Consider the following 20,656-nt stretch of genomic DNA (forward strand, 5'->3'; position numbering starts at 1 on the left):
TCCCAGGCTAGGGGCTGAATCAGAACTACAGCTGCCGGCCTGCACCAGAGCCACAGCAAGGCAGGAACCGAGCCGTGTCTGTACTGACACCACAGCTCATGGCAATGCCGGATCCTTAACCCACTGAGTGAGGCCGGGATTGAACCCGTAACCTCGTGGTTCCTAGTCGGATTCGTTTCCACTGTGCCACGATGGGAACTCCAACCCCTTCCCCCTCTTATCATTAAGAGCAACACCATGGACTCCAAGATGTCAGGTGGCCCCTCTGTGACCCAAAACATAAGGGAACTAAAAAGTAACTCCTACACCAAATCACTTAGAGAACCCTGAAGCAGCCCAGACTCCCTTGCCCACTTTTACAACTGAAAACTTCAGGTTCTGAGAAGTTAAATCACATAGATCAAGTATGAGGAAAACAGGAGTTCCCGTCATGGCACAGTGGTTAACGAATCCGACTAGGAACCATGAGGTTGCAGGTTCAATCCCTGGCCTTGCTCAATGGGTTAAGGATCCAGCGTGGCCATGAGCTGTGGTGTAGGTTGCAGATGCGGCTTGGATCCCGCATTGCTGTGCCTGTGGTGTAGGCCGGTGACTGCAGCTCCGATTGGACCCTTAGCCTGGGAACCTCCATATGCTGCAGGAGCGGCCCAAAAAATGGCAAAAAGACAAAATGAAACAAAAAACAAACAAACAAAAAAAGTCTGAGGAAAACAGAGAACAGCACTTCCCAAACTGTGGACATTTGAGCAACACCTTCATAAATTTGCTATTCGTGAGTGTCACTTAAAAAAACACACACAAAAACAACAATCCAATTGAAAATGGACGGGGGAGTTCCCGTCGTGGCACAGCAGAATCGAATCTGACTAGGAACCATGAGGTTGCCGGTTCAATCCCTGGCCTTGCTCAGTGGGCTAAGGATCTGGTGTGGCCATGAGCTGTGGTGTAGGTCGCAGACGTGGCTTGGATCTGGCATTGCTGTGGCTGTGGTATAGGCGGGTAACTGTAGCTCAGATTGGACCCCAGCCTGGGAACCTCCATATGCCTCGGGTGCAGCCCTTAAAAAAAAAAGAAAGAAAGAAAGAAAGAAAAAAGGAAAATGGGCAGAAGACCTAAATAGACATTCCTCCAAAGAAGACATACAGATGACGAGTAGGCAAATGAAAAGATGCTCAACATCGTTAATTATTAGAGAAATTCAAATCAAAACTACAATGAGATACCACCTGACACTGGTCAGAATGGCCCATTGTGAACAAGTCAACAAATAACAAATGCTGGAGAGGGTGTGGAGAAAAGGGAACCCTCCTACACTGTTGGTGGACATGTAAATTGGTATAATCACTATGAAAAACAGTATGGAGTATCCTCAGAAAACTAAATATAGAACTACCATATGATCCAGCAATCCAACTCCTGGCCATATATCTGGACAAAACTTTCATTCAAAAGGATAATGTACCCCTATGTTCATAGCAACACTGTTCATAAGAGCCAAGACATGGAAGCAACTAAATGCCCACTGACAGATGAATGGATTAAGAAGATGTGGTACATATACACAATGGAATACTACTCAGCTGTAAAAAAGAATGAAATAATGCCATTTGCAGCAACATGAATACAACTAGAGATTATCCTTCTAAGTGAAATAAATCAGAAAGAGAAAGACAAATACCATATGTTGTAATTTCTATGTAGACCCTAAATTATGGCACACGGAATTCCCATCATGGCACAGCAGAAATGAATCCGACTAGGAACCATGAGGATGCAGGTTCGATCACTGGCCTCACTCAGTGGGTTAAGGATCCAGCGTTGCCATGAGCTGTGCTGTAGGTCGAAGACATAGCTCGGATCTGGCATTGCTGTGACTGTGGTGTAGGCTGGCAGCAACAGCTCTGATTAGACCCCTAGCCTGGGAACCTCCATATGCCACAGGTGAGGCCCTAAAAGAAAGACAAAAGACAAAAAAAAAAAAAAAAAACATGTATATACATGTATGACTGAGTCATTTTGCTGTGCAGCAGAAATTGGCACAACATTGTAAATCAACTATACTTTAATTTAAAAAAAAAAAGAAAAGAAAAGAAAGAAAGAAAATCCACCAGGATCTTTCTGGCACAGCAGGAGGCCAGGGCAACTCAGAGTTGTGGGGGCATCAGGGGATGGGGTGTCGCCTTCTTCCACTTTCCAAATAGGAGGGTGGGTGGCGTGGGGTGGGGCTGGGGTGGCAGCTGTGCCCTTGAGTGAGAGGTGAGATAGGAGAGCACAGCGAGGCCAGCTGGGTGCCCCTAGAAGATCTGAGCCTGGGATTCTGACCACCTACCTCCTGCATTGCACCTGCGGGCTCCTCGCAGGAGGGGCTCTGGTGCAGGGCTTGGACGTGGCCCTGAAGGCTCTGGGCCTTCCGGATTTCTGCCAGGAGCGCATCCACCTCCTGGCTGCTGCAGACCTGTGTGTGAGGGGGTGCAATAGTCATTCAGAAGTCACCTGCCTACCAGCAGTGGCCAAGGCGCGAAAGGACAGGCACACCCATCAATCCCTAAGGTGGAGTGGCAGACTTTTCAAAGCAGACCTTACAAACAGGGGTCTATGTGCAGGAGAGAGCCTGGGAACATCTTGTGTTACATTTCACGGTACTGGCCTGCAGTCTTTTATGTATTTATTTAGTCTTTTTAGGGCTTGCACCATATATGGAGGTTCCCAGGCTAGGGGTCCAATCGGAGCTACACCGGCCGGCCAACACCACGGCCACAGCAACACGGGATCCTTAACCCATTGAGCGAGGCCGGGGATCAAACGTATGTCCTCAAGGATGCTAGTCAGATTTGTTTCCGCTGAGCCTGATGGGAACTCCTGGCCTGCAGTCTTTGAAACAACCGAAGTGTGTCTAACCTTAAAAATATGAAGAAACAAACAAACAAGAGAGTTCTCATGTGGCTCAGTGGCTTAAGAACCCGACATGGTGTCCATGAGGATGCGGCTTCCATCTCTGGCCTTGCTCTGTGGGTTAAGGATCTGGCATTGTCGCAAGATGCTGCTGGATCCTGCGAGGCTGTGGCTGTGGCATAGGCCGGCAGCTGCAGCTCTGATTCGACCCCTAGCCCGGGGAACGTCCATAGGCCGCAGATGTGCCCCTGAAAATAAAAAAAGGAGAATAGATTGCTCTGGGTCTCCTGCAGTAGGACAGGTCCATCTGGGAGAGACAGAGCTTTGGTGGGTGCAGAGTGAGGTGGAGCAACTGGATGGAAACTCAGGGTTCTACTGGCCCGGCTTTAAAAGCTTTCTTCAGAGAGAGCTCGCTGTGTTTGGCTGTATCTTGCTTTATTTTTCACGTTCCATTTGGTTTTGTTTCTCAAACCTGAAATCTGGGCTTCAGATGAGGGGTACAAAATGTTTATTCATTTGTAAATCAAAGGAAGCTGGCGTGAAATCTGGTGCAGATAAAGACAGCCCTAAGTTTACAAGGGCCATCCCACTCTCCTGGGTTACTGTCTGCTCCTGCTTTTTTTTTTTTTTTTTTTGTCTTTTTGCCTTTTCTAGGGCCGCTCCCGCGGCATGTGGAGGTTCCCAGGCTAGGGGTCCAATCGGAGCTTTAGCCGCCAGCCCTACACCAGAGCCACAGCAACTCGGGATCCGAGCCAAGTCTGCAACCTACACCACAGCTCACGGCAACGCTGGATCCTTAACCCACTGAGCAAGGGCAGGGATTGAACCTGCAATCTCATGGTTCCTAGTCGGATTCGTTAATCACTGAGCCACGATGGGAACTCCCTCTTTTTTTGGGGGGGGTCTTTTGCTCCTGTTTTGTTTCAACATTTCCTTCTGGAAGGGATCTTCTTTTTTTTTTTTTTTTTTTTTTGTCTTTTTAGCTATTTCTTGGGCCACTCCTGCGGCATATAGAGATTCCCAGGCTAGGGGTCAAATCGGAGCTGTAGCCACTAGCCTACGCCAGAGCCACAGCAACGCGGGATCCGAGCCGCATCTACAACCTACACCACAGCTCACGGCAATGCCGGATCGTTAACCCACTGAGCAAGGGCAGGGACCGAACCCGCAACCTCATGGTTCCTAGTCAGATTCGTTAACCACTGTGCCACGACGGGAACTCCTGGGAGGGATCTTCTGCACACTAAATAGTTCCCTGGGATTTTCTTTAAAGACGCCTCATTAACACTGTACAAAATGAGCAAAGCTTATCTTTTTTTTTTTTTTTTTTTTCTAATGGGGCCATAAATAAATCTGTTTCTTCAGTTCAGCCATTGAAATACTTGGAGAAAACATTTAAAGCGACAAACTGACAGTACGTATGTATGCTATACTTTAAGCTTTTACTCTGTGTTTTGTTTTGTTTTTGCTTTTTAGGGCTGCACCAGAGGCATGTGGAGGTTCCCAGGATAGGAGCTGAATTGGAGCTCCAGCTGCCAGCCTCCACCACAGCCACAGCAACACCAGATCCGAGCCATGTCTGCGACCTACACCATAGCTCACGACAACGCTGGATTCCCCCAACCCTGAGCGAGGCCAGGGATCAAAACCCGCAACCTTATGGTTCCTAGTCGGATTCGTTAACCACTGAGCCATGACGGGAACTCCTACTCCGTGTTGTTTAACTTGTTATAGTCTCACAATGGATCCCAGTATTTTACAGATGAGAGAACGAGGCTCAGAGCAATTGGAAACCTGCCCACATGCTAAAAGGGAAGGCAAACAGATGTAGCAAACACTAGGTAGACCCAGCTGGCAAATGGCAGATTAAAACATTGCTCCCAGGTTTTTCTCTAGCTCTTTCTCTTATTCCATGTTGCCTAGAAACCAGACCAAAGTTCTGTCCTTCAAGAGCTTTTAATGTGGAGAAGCCCAAAGATATGCCTAAAACCATTGTACGTAGTGAAAAGTGCCAAGAGTTGGCCAGATGGCAAGTTGTATAAGTTCACACAATGTTATGTGTCAACTGCATCTCAGTAAAGCCAGAAAAACTCAGATAAATAAAAAGCTTCTACCTGCTCACCGGTATGCAATCAACTCATCATACACAATAGGAGGCTCCCTTGAGACTCATGCTGTTCCTATTCTTCCCATACATTCCTTTTAACCTGATTTTACCTGGGTATGCTGGCTGCATTGGGGGTGCAGGCAGCAAGAATACACACAGCATAGTCTGTCTGGCCCAGATTCCCTGGGCACAACCCTGGAGGCAATTAGGGACAGGAGGAGGGGGCATTGTGTTGGCCCAGGGGCTTACCTCTGTCTCTGGGCTATAGCAGTGGTAGCAGCCCCCAAGAGCTTCTGCGAGGTTCTTCAGAACAGCCTGCAGGGGTGGTGACAGGGTCAGCCCTCCCTAGGGCAGTGCCAGTCCTCTGCAAGCTTCTTCCCTGACTGAGCCTCCCAACAGTCCAAGCTTCCCGACTAACCAACGGGAGAACGGGGTACCAGGAGGGCTGTGTCCTGGTCTGCAGCCCGGGGGCCTCAAAGACCAGCCCGGCTCACTCCGGCCAATCCGAGGGGAGCCTTGGAGAATCTTGGCTACTTACAAGGGGCACCTGATCATCGCATTTGTAGGTGATGATGTGGGTGATGAGGTCCCTTCCCACAGTGGCCTGTTGGATGTAGTCGGACAGGATTTCGGAAGGCTGATCTGGGCTGGGCAGAAGAAGAGAAGCGGGTACCCCACCATGAGACCCATGCCCGGCAAAATGGTAACTCCCAAGGAATACCCACCAAATCTCACCAACCACCTGCATCCCAGGTCACCTGTGTAAGACACAGGGCGGAGTGGACTGAGGCCTGGCCGCCCTGGGCCAGCATCTGTGAACGGACGGGCTGTGAACACAGCCCTTCTCTCCAGTGTATGTGGAGAGTCAGGCTTGACCGTCTTTCCTCGAACAATGGTTTAGTTCCCCTTTCCTACGTCCCGGTTATCTGCTTAGGAAAAGGGACCTACCAGCTTCCCATTATGGTCACCAGAGAATTCAGTCCCTTCAGAGCAAAGATTTTCTTCAGGGCTTGTAGCAGGTTGCTGCCTCCATCAGGTTGTAGCTTCTTCACCCAGAGCTTGAGTTCCTGGAGGCTGGAGGGGATCACGGTACTCTTACGAGGTGCCAGGCCCAGGACAGATACAAGCTTGTTTCAGCTTGACAGTCATTCTTTGAGATGGAGAATTCCCACCGTGGGTTAATGATCCTGTGTGCCTCTGTGGCATGGCTGGTTTGATCCCCATCCTGGGAACTTCCATATGCTGTGGGTGTGGGGGAAAAAGAAAGAAAGGAAGGAAGGAAGATCAAACATGTTTAAAAAAAGAAAGACTCAGAGAAGTGTGTCTAGGGAGAGAGGCCTCCAGGTATAGGATATTCACAGTTGAGGTTAACCAACATTGGAGTTCCCATCGTGGCGCAGTGGTTAACGAATCCGACTAGGAACCATGAGGTTGCAGGTTCGATCCTTGGCCTTGTTCAGTGGGGTAAGGATCCAGCATTGCCGTGAGCTGTGGTATAGGTTGAAGACACTGCTTGGATCCCATGTTACTATGGCTGTGGCATAGGCCAGCAGCTGTAGCTCCAATTAGACCCCTAGCCTGGGAACCTCCATATGCTGTAGGTGCGGCCCTGGAAAAGGCAAAAAGACAAAAAAAAGTAAGAAAATTAATCAACCTTAAAAAACCTCCCTTCTTTGGAGTTCCCGTCGTGGCTCAGCAGTTAACAAACCCGACTAGCATCATGAGGATGTGGGTTTGATCCCTGACCTCACTCAGTGGGTTAAGGATCTGGCATTGCTGTGAGCTGTGGTGTAGGCTCAGATCTAGCATTGCTGTGGCTCTGGCACAGGCCAGGGGCTACAGCTCCGATTGGACCCCTAGCCTGGGAATCTCCATATGCCACGGGAACAGCCCTAAAAAAACAAAACAAAACAAAACAAAAAATTCTTTGAGGCGATACCTTTATTCCCATTTTACAGATGAGGAAACTGAAGCTCAGAGTTTGGACCTGCCCAAGGTGATGCTCTAAGCAACAGGCAACACTGAGACTGAAAACCAGGTGTAACTCTAGGACTTGAGCTTCTAGCGACTCTGCTATGTGGGGGTCTGGGGCTAAGCTCCTTTCCCTCTAGCTCTCTTGGGAGGTAGACTTCAGCCTGAATGAAGCATGGAGTTAATCCCATAACCCTCAGAGGCCTCCAAGAGAAGGCAGTGAGGCTGTGTGGCTACATCCCATGTGGACTGGGGTACACACCATTCACAACAGGAAGAACGAGTCAGCACAGAGTTTTCTTGGTTAAGTGTCTCATGTGTCACTGATGAGAGAGCTCTGCTCTATCCATTTCTCTTTCAGTCTGATGCTTCAAAAAAAAACTCAGTCCTTTACCAGTAAGTCTGTCTTCATTATTATGACTGTTGTCTTATTTATTTACGGCCATGCCCAGGGCATGCAGAAGCTCCTGGACCAGGGATCAAACCCGTGCCACAGCTGTAACCAGAGCCCACAGCAGTGACAATGCTGGATCCTTAACCCCCTGAGCCACCAGGGAACTCCTGTTGTATCTCCCTTTTAAACATAGAGAACAGGGAGTTCCCGTCGTGGCGCAGTGGTTAACGAATCCGACTAGGAACCATGAGGTTGCGAGTTCGGTCCCTGCCCTTGCTCAGTGGGTTAACGATCCGGCGTTGCCGTGAGCTGTGGTGTAGGTTGCAGACGCGGCTCGGATCCCGCGTTGCTGTGGCTCTGGTGTAGGCCGGTGGCTACAGCTCCGATTCAACCCCTAGCCTGGGAACCTCCATATGCCGTGGGAGCGGACCAAGAAATGGCAAAAAAGACAAAAAATAAAAAAATAAACAAAGAGAACAAATGCCATGCCTGGTGCCTTCTCTAGCCAATAGGTTTCAGCTGGGGTTAAATGTTTTTTTGTCTGCTTTCATTCTATTTATTTATTTATTTATTTTTCTTTCTTTTTAGGGCCGCACCTACGGCATATGGAAGTTCCCAGGCTGGGGGCTGAATCAGAGCTGCATCTGCTGGCCTGCCCCACAGCCACAGCAATGCCAGATCTGAGTCACATCTGTGACCTACACCACAGCTCACGGCGACACAGGATCCTTAACCCACTGAACGAGGCCAGGGATTGAACATTCATTCTCATGGATGCTAGTCGGTGTCATTACCTCTGAACCATGACACGAACTCCCATTCTATTTTTATGATGACTTTCTAATTACGGCAAATGACACAGGTTTCTCCGTTATGGTATTGATAGTTTCCTTCAAAATAAATATAGCGTTGGTATTTAAAAAATCAATAATCGTACAGGTGGCACAAAGTAAATAGAAGCCCAGGTGGCAGGAATATGAAAAAAAAGAAAATCACAAGGGAATCCAGGAATAACTGGTACTGAGGATTTCTTGGCTAGAGGTTTCAAGGAGACCTCCACTCTGACAGATCAGATGGAAATCACAGTAAAAAAATAAAAACAAAAACAAAAAACACTCTTAGCCGTTGAGTACCCGCCCCATGCCAAGCACTTATTTTTCAGTCATCTTCACCATAACTCCGTGAGAAGAAGGTATACTTGCCTCATTCTGCTAATGAGAGAGTTAACCTGTCAAAATCCCCCGTAACTGGCAGAGCCAGGATTCAAAGCCTGAGCTATCAGACTCTGTACCTATCTACAAAGAGGAGTTCCTTTTGGGAGTTCCCTTAGTGGCTCAGTGGTTAATGAATCTGACTAGGATCCATGAGGATGCGGGTTAAGGATCTGGCCTTGCTCAGTGGGTTAAGGATCTGGTGTTGCCATGAGCTGTGGTGTAGGTTGCAGACATGGCTTGGGTCTGGCATTGCTGTGGCTGAGGTGTAGGCCGGCAACTTCAGTTCCGATTGGACTCCTAGCCTAGGAACCTGCATATGCCTCGGGTGCGGCCCTAAAAGCCAAAAAGACCAAAAAAAAAAAAAAAAAAAAAAGTACATGTGAAGTGCCAGGCATGGCATCTAACACATGGTAGCTATTCCCTTCCTAGAAAAGAGCTGTCTGCTTACCTAAGTAGAAATTCTTACCTACTTTCCCCCTTTTTCCATAACCCTCCCAAAAAAACCCCTCCAAGTTAGAAACTCCCCAATATAAGGGACTAGTTAAATAGATTACAGTATATCTATACAGTGGAATGTGATGCAGCTATTAAAAAGAATGAGGTAGATCTCTGTGTACGGAGAGAAAATAACATTCAAGATTAGTTGCATACTATTCACAATAGCTGAGACATGGAAGCAACCTACATGTCCATCTACAGATAAATAGATGAAGAAGCTGTGGATACAGCTGTGGATACAGCTTCTTCATACACTGGAATACTACTCAGTCATTAAAAAGAATGAAATAATGCCATTTGTAGCAACAGGGATACAAGTCAAGATTCTCATACTAAGTGAAGTAAGTCAGAAAGAGAAAGACAAATACCATATGATATCCCTTCTAGGTGGAATCTAAAATATGGCACAAACGAACCTATCTACAGAACAGAAACAGCCTCACAGACACAAACAGACTTACGGTTGCCAAGGGGGAGGGGGAGTGGAAGGGGGAGGGAGTGGGATGGACAGGGAGTTTGGGGTTAGTAAATGCAAACTACTACATTTAGAAAGAATAAGCAATGAGGTCCTGCTGTGTAGCACAGGGAACTATATCCAATCTCTTGGGATAGAACATAATGAAAGATTATATGAGAAAAAGAACATATATACATATGTATGACTGGGTCACTTTGCTATACAGCAGAAATTGGTACAACACTGTAAACCAATTATACTTTAAATAAAAAATTCTTTAATTTTTGGAGTTCCCATTGTGGCTCGGTGGTTAATGAATCTGACCAGGAACCACAAGGTTTCGGGTTCAATCCCTGGCCTTGCTCAGTGGGTTAAGGATCTGGCGTTGCCCTGAGCTGTGGTGTAGGTCGCAGACGCGGCTTGGATCCTATGTGGCTGTGGCTCTGGCATAGTCCGGCGGCTGCAGCTCCAATTGGACCCCTAGTCTGGGAACCTCCACGTGCCGTGGGAACGGCCCAAGAAATGGCAAAAAGACAAAAAAAAAAAAAAAAACTTTAACTTTTTAAATAAGAAGATGAGTAGCAAAGTCAAGATGCAGAACAGTGTAATATGCTCCTGATTATGTTTAAATAAAAGATGATAAACACACTGATGCAGGTCAGAAGTAGAAGAAACTGTTATTGGGAGCTGAGAGGGGAGCTAGGGGCAGAGGGAGACTCATGTGCTATTATTTATCCTTTCATGCTGCTTGAATTTTTGAAAATGAACAATTTCATAATAATAAAACTATCTGTACTAGTTTTCTGGGTAAAAAATGATGCCTGGAGTTCCCGTCATGGCTCAGTGGTTAATGAATCCGACTAGGAACCATGAGGTTGTGGGTTCGATCCCTGCCCTTGCTCAGTGGGTTAAGGATCCGGCGTTGCCATGAGCTGTGGTGTAGGTCGCAGACTCGGCTTGGATCCCACATTGCTGTGGCTGTGGCGTAGGCCAGTGGCTGCAGCTCCGATTCGACCCCTAGCCTGGGAAACTCCATATGCTGTGGGAGCAGCCCAAGAAATGGCAAAAAGACAAAAAAATAAATTAAAAAAAAAAAGATGCCTGGTCTTTACCTTTTGTGGTGTTTGTGAGGTTGACCACTTTTCCAAAAGTTACTGGCTCCCTGTGTTTCTGCTTTTTGTGAATCATCTCTTTGTACTCACTGATCTGTTGGGCCTTGGGTTTGCACTTTATTTATTTATTGCTTTTTAGGGCTGCACCCGGGGCACATGGAGGTTCCCAGGCTAGGGGTCAAATCAAAGCTACAGCTACCAGCCTGCCCCACAGCCACAGCAACGCCAGATCCCAGCCACCTCTGCAACCTACACCACAGCTCCTGGCAACGCCGGATCCTTCACCCACTGAGCGAGGCCAGGGATCGAACCTGCAACCTCATGGTTCCTAGTTGGATTCTTTTCTGCTGCGTCACGCCGGGAACTCCCTTGGGTTTGCACTTTAATCGTGCAATAAAGACCCTGGCAGGGAGGAAAATGACCAGATAAACACCCGGGCCAAGGCTGGGCAATCACTCACGTGGAGGCGCTGACGTCCACGGGGTCGGGCCAGAGGGCGCTGGTGGTGGTGCCGAAAGACAGGATATATAGCTTCTCCTTGTGGCTCAGCTGCTCGTCAATGAGGCTCTGGTGGACAAAAGGACATCACTGGCTCTCAGGGCCACAGACCTCTCACGCCGCAGCTGGCCCTCTGGGCTCGGGTGTGAGCTGTGCTGAAACACGGTCGCTTGAGGCTCAGCTTAGTGGCCCCAAGGGGGCAATTGCTTGCTGCCCATGTGGTCTCGGGGTGCAGGAGGCACAACCCAACTCTCATCCCAGCCTGTCCCTGGCTGTACCTGGTGAGGGCGGGCCCTAGGCCAGCCAAGGCGCGTGTGTGCCCTCACCATCCCTGACTGCAGACCCACGTCCCTCCTGAAGCAGCTCCTTAGGGGACCCTTGGGCCATGGGTGTGGGTGGGATGAGCAGCCACCTCCATGTGCTCTGGGGTTGGACCCTAGGCGCTGAACTGTGGCACCCAGGGAAGAAGAGGACGCGGGTTGGGACCGTGGTTTCTGTCCAGGATGTGTGAGCTGGGGATGGAGAGATGGATGGAGCACCAGCCTGTTGGATGCTCCCTGGCTCAGCCTGGTAAACATCCAACAGTAAGAGAATCCCTCCCCCTTCTCGGCCAGCTAGAAACTTCATTGCTGCGGCCAACACAAGTATTGCTCTGGCCAATACTGGAGCAGCCCACCTAGGGCCCTGGGGACCAGTCATGAGGGGGAGCCTGAATACCAGGAACAGGGGACAGGACTGGCCCATGTTGATCCCTCTAAAAGGTCCTTGTTTTGGCTGCTGAGGTTCTCTTCAAAGCGCTACAGTTTCCCCAAAGAAGCACTTCATGGAGGCCTTTTTCCATGCTCCACTCACCACTTCACTTGCGTGAACCCCTTTTGTCCCCTGGCAACCCCTTGGGGTGTCAACTGTTATCATCTCCACTTTATTTTTTTATTTTTTATTTTTTTGTCTTTTGTCTTTTCAGGGCCACACCTGCAGCATAGGGAGGTTCCCAGGCTAGGGGTCCAATTGGAGCTACAGCTGCCAGCCTACACCACAGCCACAGCAACGCAGGATCCGGGCCGCGTCTTCCACCTATACCACATCTCATGGCAACGCTGGATCCTTAACCCACTGAGCAAGGCCAGGGATTGAACCCACAACCTCATGGTTCCTAGTTGGGTTCGTTAACCCCTGAGCCAGTACGGGAACTCCTTCCCCACTTTAAAGATAAGGTGACACCTGGAGTTCCTGTCGTGGCGCAGTGGTTAACGAATCCGACTAGGAACCATGAGGTTGCGGGTTCGATCCCTGCCCCTGCTCAGTGGGTTAATGATCCGGCGTTGCCATGAGCTGTGGTGTAGGTTGCAGATGCGGCTCGGATCCCGCGTTGCTATGGCTCTGGCGTAGGCCAGTGGCTATAGCTCCGATTCGACCCCTAGCCTGGGAACCTCCATATGCCGCAGGAGCGGCCCAAAGAAATAGCAAAAAGACAAAAAAAAAAAAAAAAAGATAAGGTGACACCATCACACAGAAGTGGCAGAGGGGCCTGGGATTTGATCCTAGGAGTCTTAGCTTCTCGGTTAGTGACCTGCCAGAGCAACCAGAATGGTTCCTCTGTCTGGAAAAGGCCAGAAGCCTGGGCTGTGCTGGAGTCAGCCCAACTGATGGCCATCTCCAGGCTGTCTTTCCAGGGACCCCGAGCTCTGAAGCAAAGTCAAGCTCAGAGGAGCTGCTATTCTGTGAATACCAGAAGCTCACACTGCGACAGAGAATGACTCTGAGGCCGGGTTTCCCAGACCTCAACATAATTTTTTTTTTTTTAACTGTACGTGCTAATTAAGTGTGAATTGCGCTTTGCAAAACACTCTCTCGCCTCCGCTGTCAACAAAGCCGGTTAGCAAGCTTACAAGGGGAGGGTGTGCTGGTGGGGGTGGTTTCAGGGACTTTGTGCCAGAGACTTACCAGGAGGTCCTTTTGGAACTCCTCTTTCTGAGGGCCACGGCTGACAGCTGACACATCCACCAGGATGCCGACTCGGGCCCCCTTGATGAGGCCAAACGCCTAAAACCAAAGAGGGAAGGGTGGAGACAACCCACACAGCTCTGTGCCTCCCCAAACCTTTCGCTGAGCTGCTCTGAGGAGCAGAAGTTCAAGGAGTCCTTGATCCCAATGAGAAGCAGCAGAAGGAAGAACCATTTTATAGAGGAAAGAGCAAATTCCAGACTCCTGGCTTTCGCTCTGGGCATGATCTGCTCCTATTTCTGGCAGTTCTATGTAAAAGTTTCCCCCCTCCGGGGAGTTCCATTGTAGTTCAGTGGTTAATGAATCTGACTAGAAACCATGAGGTTGCGGGTTTGATCCCTGACCTCGATCAGCGGGTGAAGGATCCGGTGCTGCTGTGAGCTGTGGTATAGGTGGCAGATGTGGCTTGGATCCCGCTTTGCTCTGACTGTGGTGTAGGCCGGCAGCTACAGCTCTGATTCAACCCCTAGCCTGTGAACCTCCATATGCCGAGGAAGTGGCCCTAGAAAAGGCAAAAAGACAAAAATAATAAATAAAAATAAATAAAGTTTCCCCCTCTGATTGGACCCCTAGCCTGGGAACCTCCATATGCCGGGTGCGCGGCCCTAAAGAGACAAACAAAAAAAAAGTTTCCCCCTTAATATTTACTATCCACTCCTATAAAGTCATACATGTTCATTAAAGAAAATTTGGAGGAGTTCCCGTCGTGGCGCAGTGGTTAACGAATCTGACTAGGAACCATGAGGTTGCGGGTTCGGTCCCTGCCCTTGCTCAGTGGGTTAACGATCCGGCGTTGCCATGAGCTGTGGTGTAGGTTGCAGACGCGGCTCGGATCCTGCGCTGCTGTGGCTCTGGCGTAGGCTGGCAGCTACAGCTCTGATTAGACCCCTAGTCTGGGAAACTCCATATGCCGCGGGAGCGGCCCAAAGAAATAGCGAAAAGACAAAAAAAAAAAAAAAAAGAAAAAAAGAAAATTTGGAGATTGTAGAAAAGCCTCCTTTGTAAGACATAAAGTCTGACGTCTAACTGCATGATTATTATTATTTCATTATTATTATTATTACTATTATTATCATTATTACTTCATTTCTCCCAATGAAAGGCAGAGGTGTTGAGTTCTGCAGTGGTATTTCTTTGCGTTTCTAATTATGTTTCTAGCAGCTATTTCTAGCTACGTGTCAATGCTGTTTGATTCAGCGCATAACATTCATCCTGCTAATAGCTGCACGGCAAATTGGAATTTTCATTCACATGAAATTGATAGTTCTCTAGGGCAGTAGGTTTCCATTGGATGCTTTTGGCCTTTAAATTATGCTTTATTGGGTACTTAAGTTATGGTTCCTCTTCGAACCTATTCCTTGCTCCATGTTCCCCACCTGGGTACGTGGCATTGAACATTCACCACCAGGCACTCTGGCCCACACCGACCCAACCCATTGGCAAATCCTGCCGGCTCTGCCTTCAAAGCTCAATCCGAATCCATCAGTTCTCATCCTATCCCCCAACCTAGCACTTAAATCTGAGCCACCATCCCTGCCTCCTAGTCTTTGTTCCCTACAGTCAGTTTATGAAGCATCTACATCGGTCTTTTTGCAACTTAAGGACTGACTCATGTCACTTCTCTGCTTAAAACTCTCACTTTCAAATACAGTCTGAGGGAGTTCCCGTCGTGGCGCAGTGGTTAACGAATCCAACTAGGAATCATGATTCCTAGGTTGCGGGTTCGGTCCCTGCCCTTGCTCAGTGGGTTAACGATCTGGCGTTGCTGTGAGCTGTGATGTAGGTTGCAGACGCGGCTCGGATCCCGAGTTGCTGTGGCTCTGGCGTAGGCCGGCGGCTACAGCTCTGATTAGACCCCTAGCCTGGGAGCCTCCATATGCCGCGGGAGCAGCCCAAGAAATAGCAAGAAAAAAAAAAAAAAGAAATCCACTCTCCACACTGCTCTGCTAGCTCCGGGCAGCTAGCCGGCCTGCTGGCTGCTTCCGGAACAGGTCAAGCTTGTTCCTGCCCCAGGGCCTTTGCATGTGCTGTTTCCTCTTCCCTTGATCTCTGCAGGGCTCCCTCCCTCCCTGCCTTTAGGTGTTCAATGTCTCCTCCTTAACCATTCTGTTTATTTTTTTTATTTTTTAGTCTTTTTAGAGCCGCACCTGCAGTATATGGAGGTTCCCAGACTGGGGGGAGGCAAATCAGAGCTGTAGCTGCTGGCCTACACCACAGCCACAGCAATGCCAGATCCTTAACCCACTGAGCGAGGCTAGGGATCGAACCTGTGTCCTCCTGGATGCTAGTCAGGTTTCTTAGCACTGAGCCACGACAGGAATTCCCAACCATTCTATTTAAATAGCGCCCCTTCAATCTCACTCTCAGTTCCCTCACTCTGCTTTACTTTTCTTTGTAGCACCATCACCAACTGACTTTGCATATGATTTGTTGATTTATTCATTAAACAATCCTGGGAAAGGGCTTGCTCTGTAATCACCTAATCAATGTGTATTGAATTCATCACCCAGATGAAGTAGGAAGCGTCCCAAAACATTGCCAATTTTCAGGGACCAGAGGAGTTCCAATTTGAGTCCAGTCCTGTCCTTTTAACATTCAAGAAATCTGACTTTAGAACCTTTGTCATTGAACATATGCATTCCTTGAAATCTAGCCGTTGAAATTCTAGAAATGTATCCCCTAGAAATAATAGGAAAAGTACATAAGAGGGAATTGGAGCCTAGTGGTGCCAGAGGGTCCAACTTTTCAAGAGAATATTGAAAGCAGACAGAAAAGTGAGATATCAGGATTTTAAAATCTTGGCAACTCAAGGGGGAAACGTGGGGAAAAGAGAGAAATGGGGAGTTTGGGACTGACATATACAATGACTATGTATAGACTAGATAACAAGGACCTACTGTATAGCACAGGGAACCCTGCTCAATATTCTGTAATAACTTCAATGGGAAAATATCCTGAAAAATGTGTTTATGTATATATATTTCTCCTTGCTATATACCTGAAACTAGCGCAATAGTATAAATCTCAAATATAATTCAAAAAAATAAAATCTTAGCTACTAATTCAACAACATTTTTCTTTTTTTATGGCTGCATCTGTGGCATTTGGAAGTTCCAGGCTAGGGGTCAAATTGGAGCTGTAGCCACCAGCCTACACCACAGCCACAGCAACATTAGATTAGAGTGGCGTCTGTGACCTACACCACAGCTCACAGCAATACAGGATCCTTAACCCACTGAGCAAGGCTGGGGATGGAACCCTCATCCTCACAGAGACTACACTGGGTCCTTAACCCACTGAGCCACAATGGGAACTCCTCAAGAAATATTTAAAACCATGGGGGCCAAGAAAAATATGGTTGTTGGGCCAGATTTGCCTGAGTGCCTCCATTTTATAACCCTCGCTTTTACCTTCTGCTTATATGGAAACAGACACCCAGAGGAGTGAGGCCACTTGGCCACGGCCTTGCTGACAGCAGCGTCGGGAATTGGGCCCAGTGACGGACTACGCATTACCCCAGGTGTCCCAGAATCCAGAGGATTCATGAGCTGAGTTACAGGTGATTGCCTCCCTGGAATCCAGTTGGGGTCTGTCAGAAAGGGGTAGTGGACAACCTAAATGTCCACTGACAGATGAATGGATTAAGAAGATGTGGTACATATACATAGTGGAATACTACTCAGCCATAAAAAAAGAACAAAATAGGAGTTCCCATCGTGGTGCAGTGGAAACGAATCTGACTAGAAACCATGAGGTTTCAGGTTCGATCCCTGGCCTTGCTTAGTGGGTTAAGGATCTGGCATTGCCGTGAGCTGTGGTGTAGGTCACAGATGCAGCTCAGATCCCACTTTGCTGTGGTCCTGGCATAGGCCAGCGGCTAAAGCTCCAATTGGACCCCTAGCCTAAGAACCTCCATATGCCACGAGTGCAGCCCTAGAAAAGACAAAAAGAACAAAAACAAACAAACAAAAAACCAAATACAGACAGAATGCATGAAAGGGGAAAATTATGAAATCTATGTCTGTTACCTTCTTGCTGTTTTCTGTGAGCCACTGAATTCTCCGTTGGTAGAGTTCAATAGCTCTGTCAAAACACCAGAAAGACTTGTCACCCGAGGTCAGCTTCATCGCTGAGCAACAGCCATTTACATACATGGAAGAAAAACGCAGGTGGGAATATTTTTTCTTTTCATGTGTCTAAGGCATTGGGAGAAATCTCCTTACATACAAAGGGAAAACGCCTCACATTATATTATTTTGGGAGAATATAAGGGGAAAACTCTCTCTTCTAGCAAAGAGAAAACTGAAGGCATGTGCTTGCTGGGGTAGCGGATAGAGAGGTTGTGACAGGGATCCAGCATGTGGATGGTGCCCTTGGGGATGGCGATGAGCGTTACAAGTGGCTGTGGTTTGGTGGAACTAGGAGTGGCCTTTAAAGGAGGGCTGGTCTCTGGAAGAAGGTGGAAGAACATTCTTGCCCTTCCTAAATCTGTGTCTTTTCAGACAAATTTTCTAGGCAACTGGACATGGTCATAAATGCACAGATGAGGAGACTCAGCCGCAGTTTCTCAGTGGATTGATGAACACACAGCTTAGTTTTTGAAAAGTAAGTGGCCAGGGAGTTCCTGTTGTGTCTCAGCGGAAACAAACCTGATGAGCATCCATGAGGACTCAGGTTCGATCCCTGGCCTCGCTCAGTGGGTTAAGGATCCAGCGTGGCCATGTTGCTGTGGTTGTGGCATAGGCTGGCAGCCACAGCTCGGATTAGACCCCTGGGAACTTCCATATGCTGTGGGTGCAGCCCTAAAAAAGACTGAAAAAAAAAAAAAAGAAAAAAGAGAAAAAAAGAAAAGTGCCCAGAGGAGTTTCTTGAGCTTCCCCTTAATTGCAAACCAGTCCAGTGGCTGTTTGGAAACTAGCCTGTCACAGGTGCTCACGTTAAGGACCCACCCACCCCCTGGCCTCGCTCAGTGGGTTAAGGATCCGGCAATGCCGTGAGCTGTGGTGTAGGTCGCAGATGCGGCTCGGATCCTGTGTTGCTATGGCTCTGGTGTAGGTCAGTGGCTACAGCTCTGATTAGACCCCTAGCCTGGGAATCTCCATATGCCGTGGAAGTGGCCCTAGAAATGGCAAAAAGATAAAAAAAAAAAAAAAAAAAAACCCTGTATAAAGAGACTCGCTTGTCTCTGAGATCCAGCTCTGCCATTGACTAGCTGTGTGACCCTGGACAGGTGTGGTAAACTCTCTGAGCCCCAGTTTCATCACCTCCAGCATGAAGGTAATAATAAGACTCTGTCCAAGTCCATTTGCCAAGAGTCAGTTTATTGAAAGCTAATTCTCTGCAAATCAATGTGCCAAATGACCAATCAACTGAATAGACCTGAACTTCCTTAAAAGGCTGGATTCACAGCTAAAACCAATCTGCCAAAAGATGGCAGAATTGTTTAGAATCTGTGGAACCTTGCAACCCAAGAATCTTGACCATAAAAGTTCCAGTTAAAATGTTTTGATACATTTGGCAAATTGGCCATCGAGCAACTGACTCTTGGTTAACCAGCTTGAGAGTAACACTCTATTTTGAGTGGTTGTGAGAATTAAATAAGATAACGTGTGCAGCTCTTTGCACAATTCTTGACACATTCATAAATGTTGGCGATTAATTCTTATTCTCCCCTTTTAAGAAACCTCAGGCAAGCAGTAATCATGGCCTATTGATTGCTGCACGGGAATGGTGCTGTTAAAATCTGCTTTGGGGAGTTCCCATTATGACACAGCAGAAATGAATCTGACTAGGAACCATGAGGTTGCGGGTTTGATCCCTGGCCTCGCTCAGTGGGTTACAGATCCAGCATTGCCATAAGCTGTGGTGTAGGTCAAAGATGTGGCTCAGACCTGGTGTGGCTGTGGCTGTGGCATAGGCCGGCATCTGCAGCTCAGATTCGACCCCTAGCCTGGGAACCTTCATATGCCGCAGGTGCATCCCTACATAAAAAAGCAAAAAAAAAAAAAAAAAAAAAAATCAGGTTTAGAAGCGGGGAAGCCTGAATATTTTTGACACAACTTTTGCAAAAATATGAACTTAACCAATTTGTCATTGAAACCAGTCACTCTTAACCATTGCACATTAGATGAGATTGTGAGGTTTTATGTGTTCATCCAAAGGGACCATGGATTTTAATTTTTTTTTTTTCTTTTTGGCTGCACCCATGGCATGTGGAAGTTCCCAGGCCAGGGCATGAACCCATGCCACAGCAGGGACCTCAGCTTCTGCAGTGACAACACCAGGTCCTTAACCTGCTGTGCCACAAGGGAACTCCAAAGGGACCATGGATTTTAAAAGGCTGAGAAAAACTGGTCGGGTTGAGAAAAGAAGAAACGGCGGCTAGAAGTGGAACGAGTCCTACCCAAATTCCCACAGAGACTGTCCTTTGAACAAAGTCATTTTCCAGCTGCTGAGACAGCCTGAAACGAAGGTGATTCTAAGAGCTCTGGGATTATGGGAAGGATAATGAGAAACAGACTTACTTAGAAAGCTTGGATTCGAACCGGTGGATGGTCTCAGTGGAGACGTACATTTTCCTCGTGACCTGGCTGCCCTCCTCCCTGAAGAAGCAAAGTCATACAAAAGGGTCTCTTGGGCTCAGGGGCCTGAGTATGTCATTGCAGGCTTGGGGATGAGGGGCATGGCTTCAGACTTACAGCACGGCTGTGCCCTGGCTTAGCAGCTCAGCCAAGGTGAGTTTCTCGGACTTTAAGCTGTGCCTTAGAAGCCAATCTTCTGAGTCCTCCCAGGCTGAGGGCTGGGTCTCCTCCTCCTGCAGTCTCTGCGGGACAAGAAGCCGGAGTCAAACAGAAAACAGTGGAAAGAGAGAATGAGGCTGAAGATGACTTGTGTTCCTGCCACATGGACCCCCCCGCCCCCAGGGGTGTCAGCCCTGATGGATGCTCCCTGAGATAGGTCTGTCCAAGGGCTCACCTGGCTGAGGGAACAGACAAATGCAGACACCTGTGCTCCAGGCCAGCTGCCCCAGAAATGCCCATTCCCAACCCCCACCTCCTCTCTGAATGTGTCTGGATGATTCACCACTCACCACGTACTTTTTTGTGAGAGACTGAATACAAGACAGCAGCCAGACCTTGTGTGACCACAGAACTCTGACCCACAACCTCTGTGGCAACCATTCCTCGAAGCCAAACTATCACCTCTGCAGCAACAGGACCAGGAGGTTAGGACTGGCAGTGACTGCCAGCTTTCCTTTTTTTTTTTTTTTTTCTGGTCTTTTTTGTCTTTTCTAGGGCTGCACCCACTGCATATGGAGGTTCCCAGGCTAGGGGTCCAATCAGAGCTGTGGCTGCTGGCCTACCCCACAACCACAGCAATGCAGGATCCGAGTCGCATCTGCAACCGACACCACAGCTCACGGCAACGCCGGATCCTTAATCCCCTGAACAAGACCAGGGATCAAACTCGCATCCACATGAATGTTAGTCAGATTTGTTTCAGCTGAGC

General features: G+C 48.2%; 1 protein-coding gene across 5 annotated transcripts in view; it reads right to left on the reverse strand.

Annotated features, from left to right (window-relative positions):
- The window catches only part of VWA3A (von Willebrand factor A domain containing 3A), a 68,747-nt gene that overhangs the window by 38,125 nt on the left and 9,966 nt on the right, over positions 1–20,656 (reverse strand). For 4 of the 5 annotated variants that reach the window (XM_021086487.1, XM_021086486.1, XM_021086484.1 and 1 more), the window contains 9 exons: positions 19,846–19,970; positions 19,672–19,749; positions 17,176–17,230; positions 13,088–13,186; positions 11,106–11,212; positions 5,948–6,073; positions 5,538–5,646; positions 5,249–5,314; positions 2,330–2,455 (listed from right to left, as the gene is read on the reverse strand). In XM_021086487.1, coding sequence (XP_020942146.1) covers positions 2,330–2,455; positions 5,249–5,314; positions 5,538–5,646; positions 5,948–6,073; positions 11,106–11,212; positions 13,088–13,186; positions 17,176–17,230; positions 19,672–19,749; positions 19,846–19,970 — 891 coding nt within the window. The remainder of the gene's footprint in view (positions 1–2,329; positions 2,456–5,248; positions 5,315–5,537; positions 5,647–5,947; positions 6,074–11,105; positions 11,213–13,087; positions 13,187–17,175; positions 17,231–19,671; positions 19,750–19,845; positions 19,971–20,656) is intronic. The other variant, XM_021086489.1, reaches the window with a different exon arrangement.

This window comes from Sus scrofa, chromosome 3 (genome assembly GCF_000003025.6).
Source record: "Sus scrofa isolate TJ Tabasco breed Duroc chromosome 3, Sscrofa11.1, whole genome shotgun sequence".
In the NCBI taxonomy this organism is placed as follows: domain Eukaryota; kingdom Metazoa; phylum Chordata; class Mammalia; order Artiodactyla; family Suidae; genus Sus; species Sus scrofa.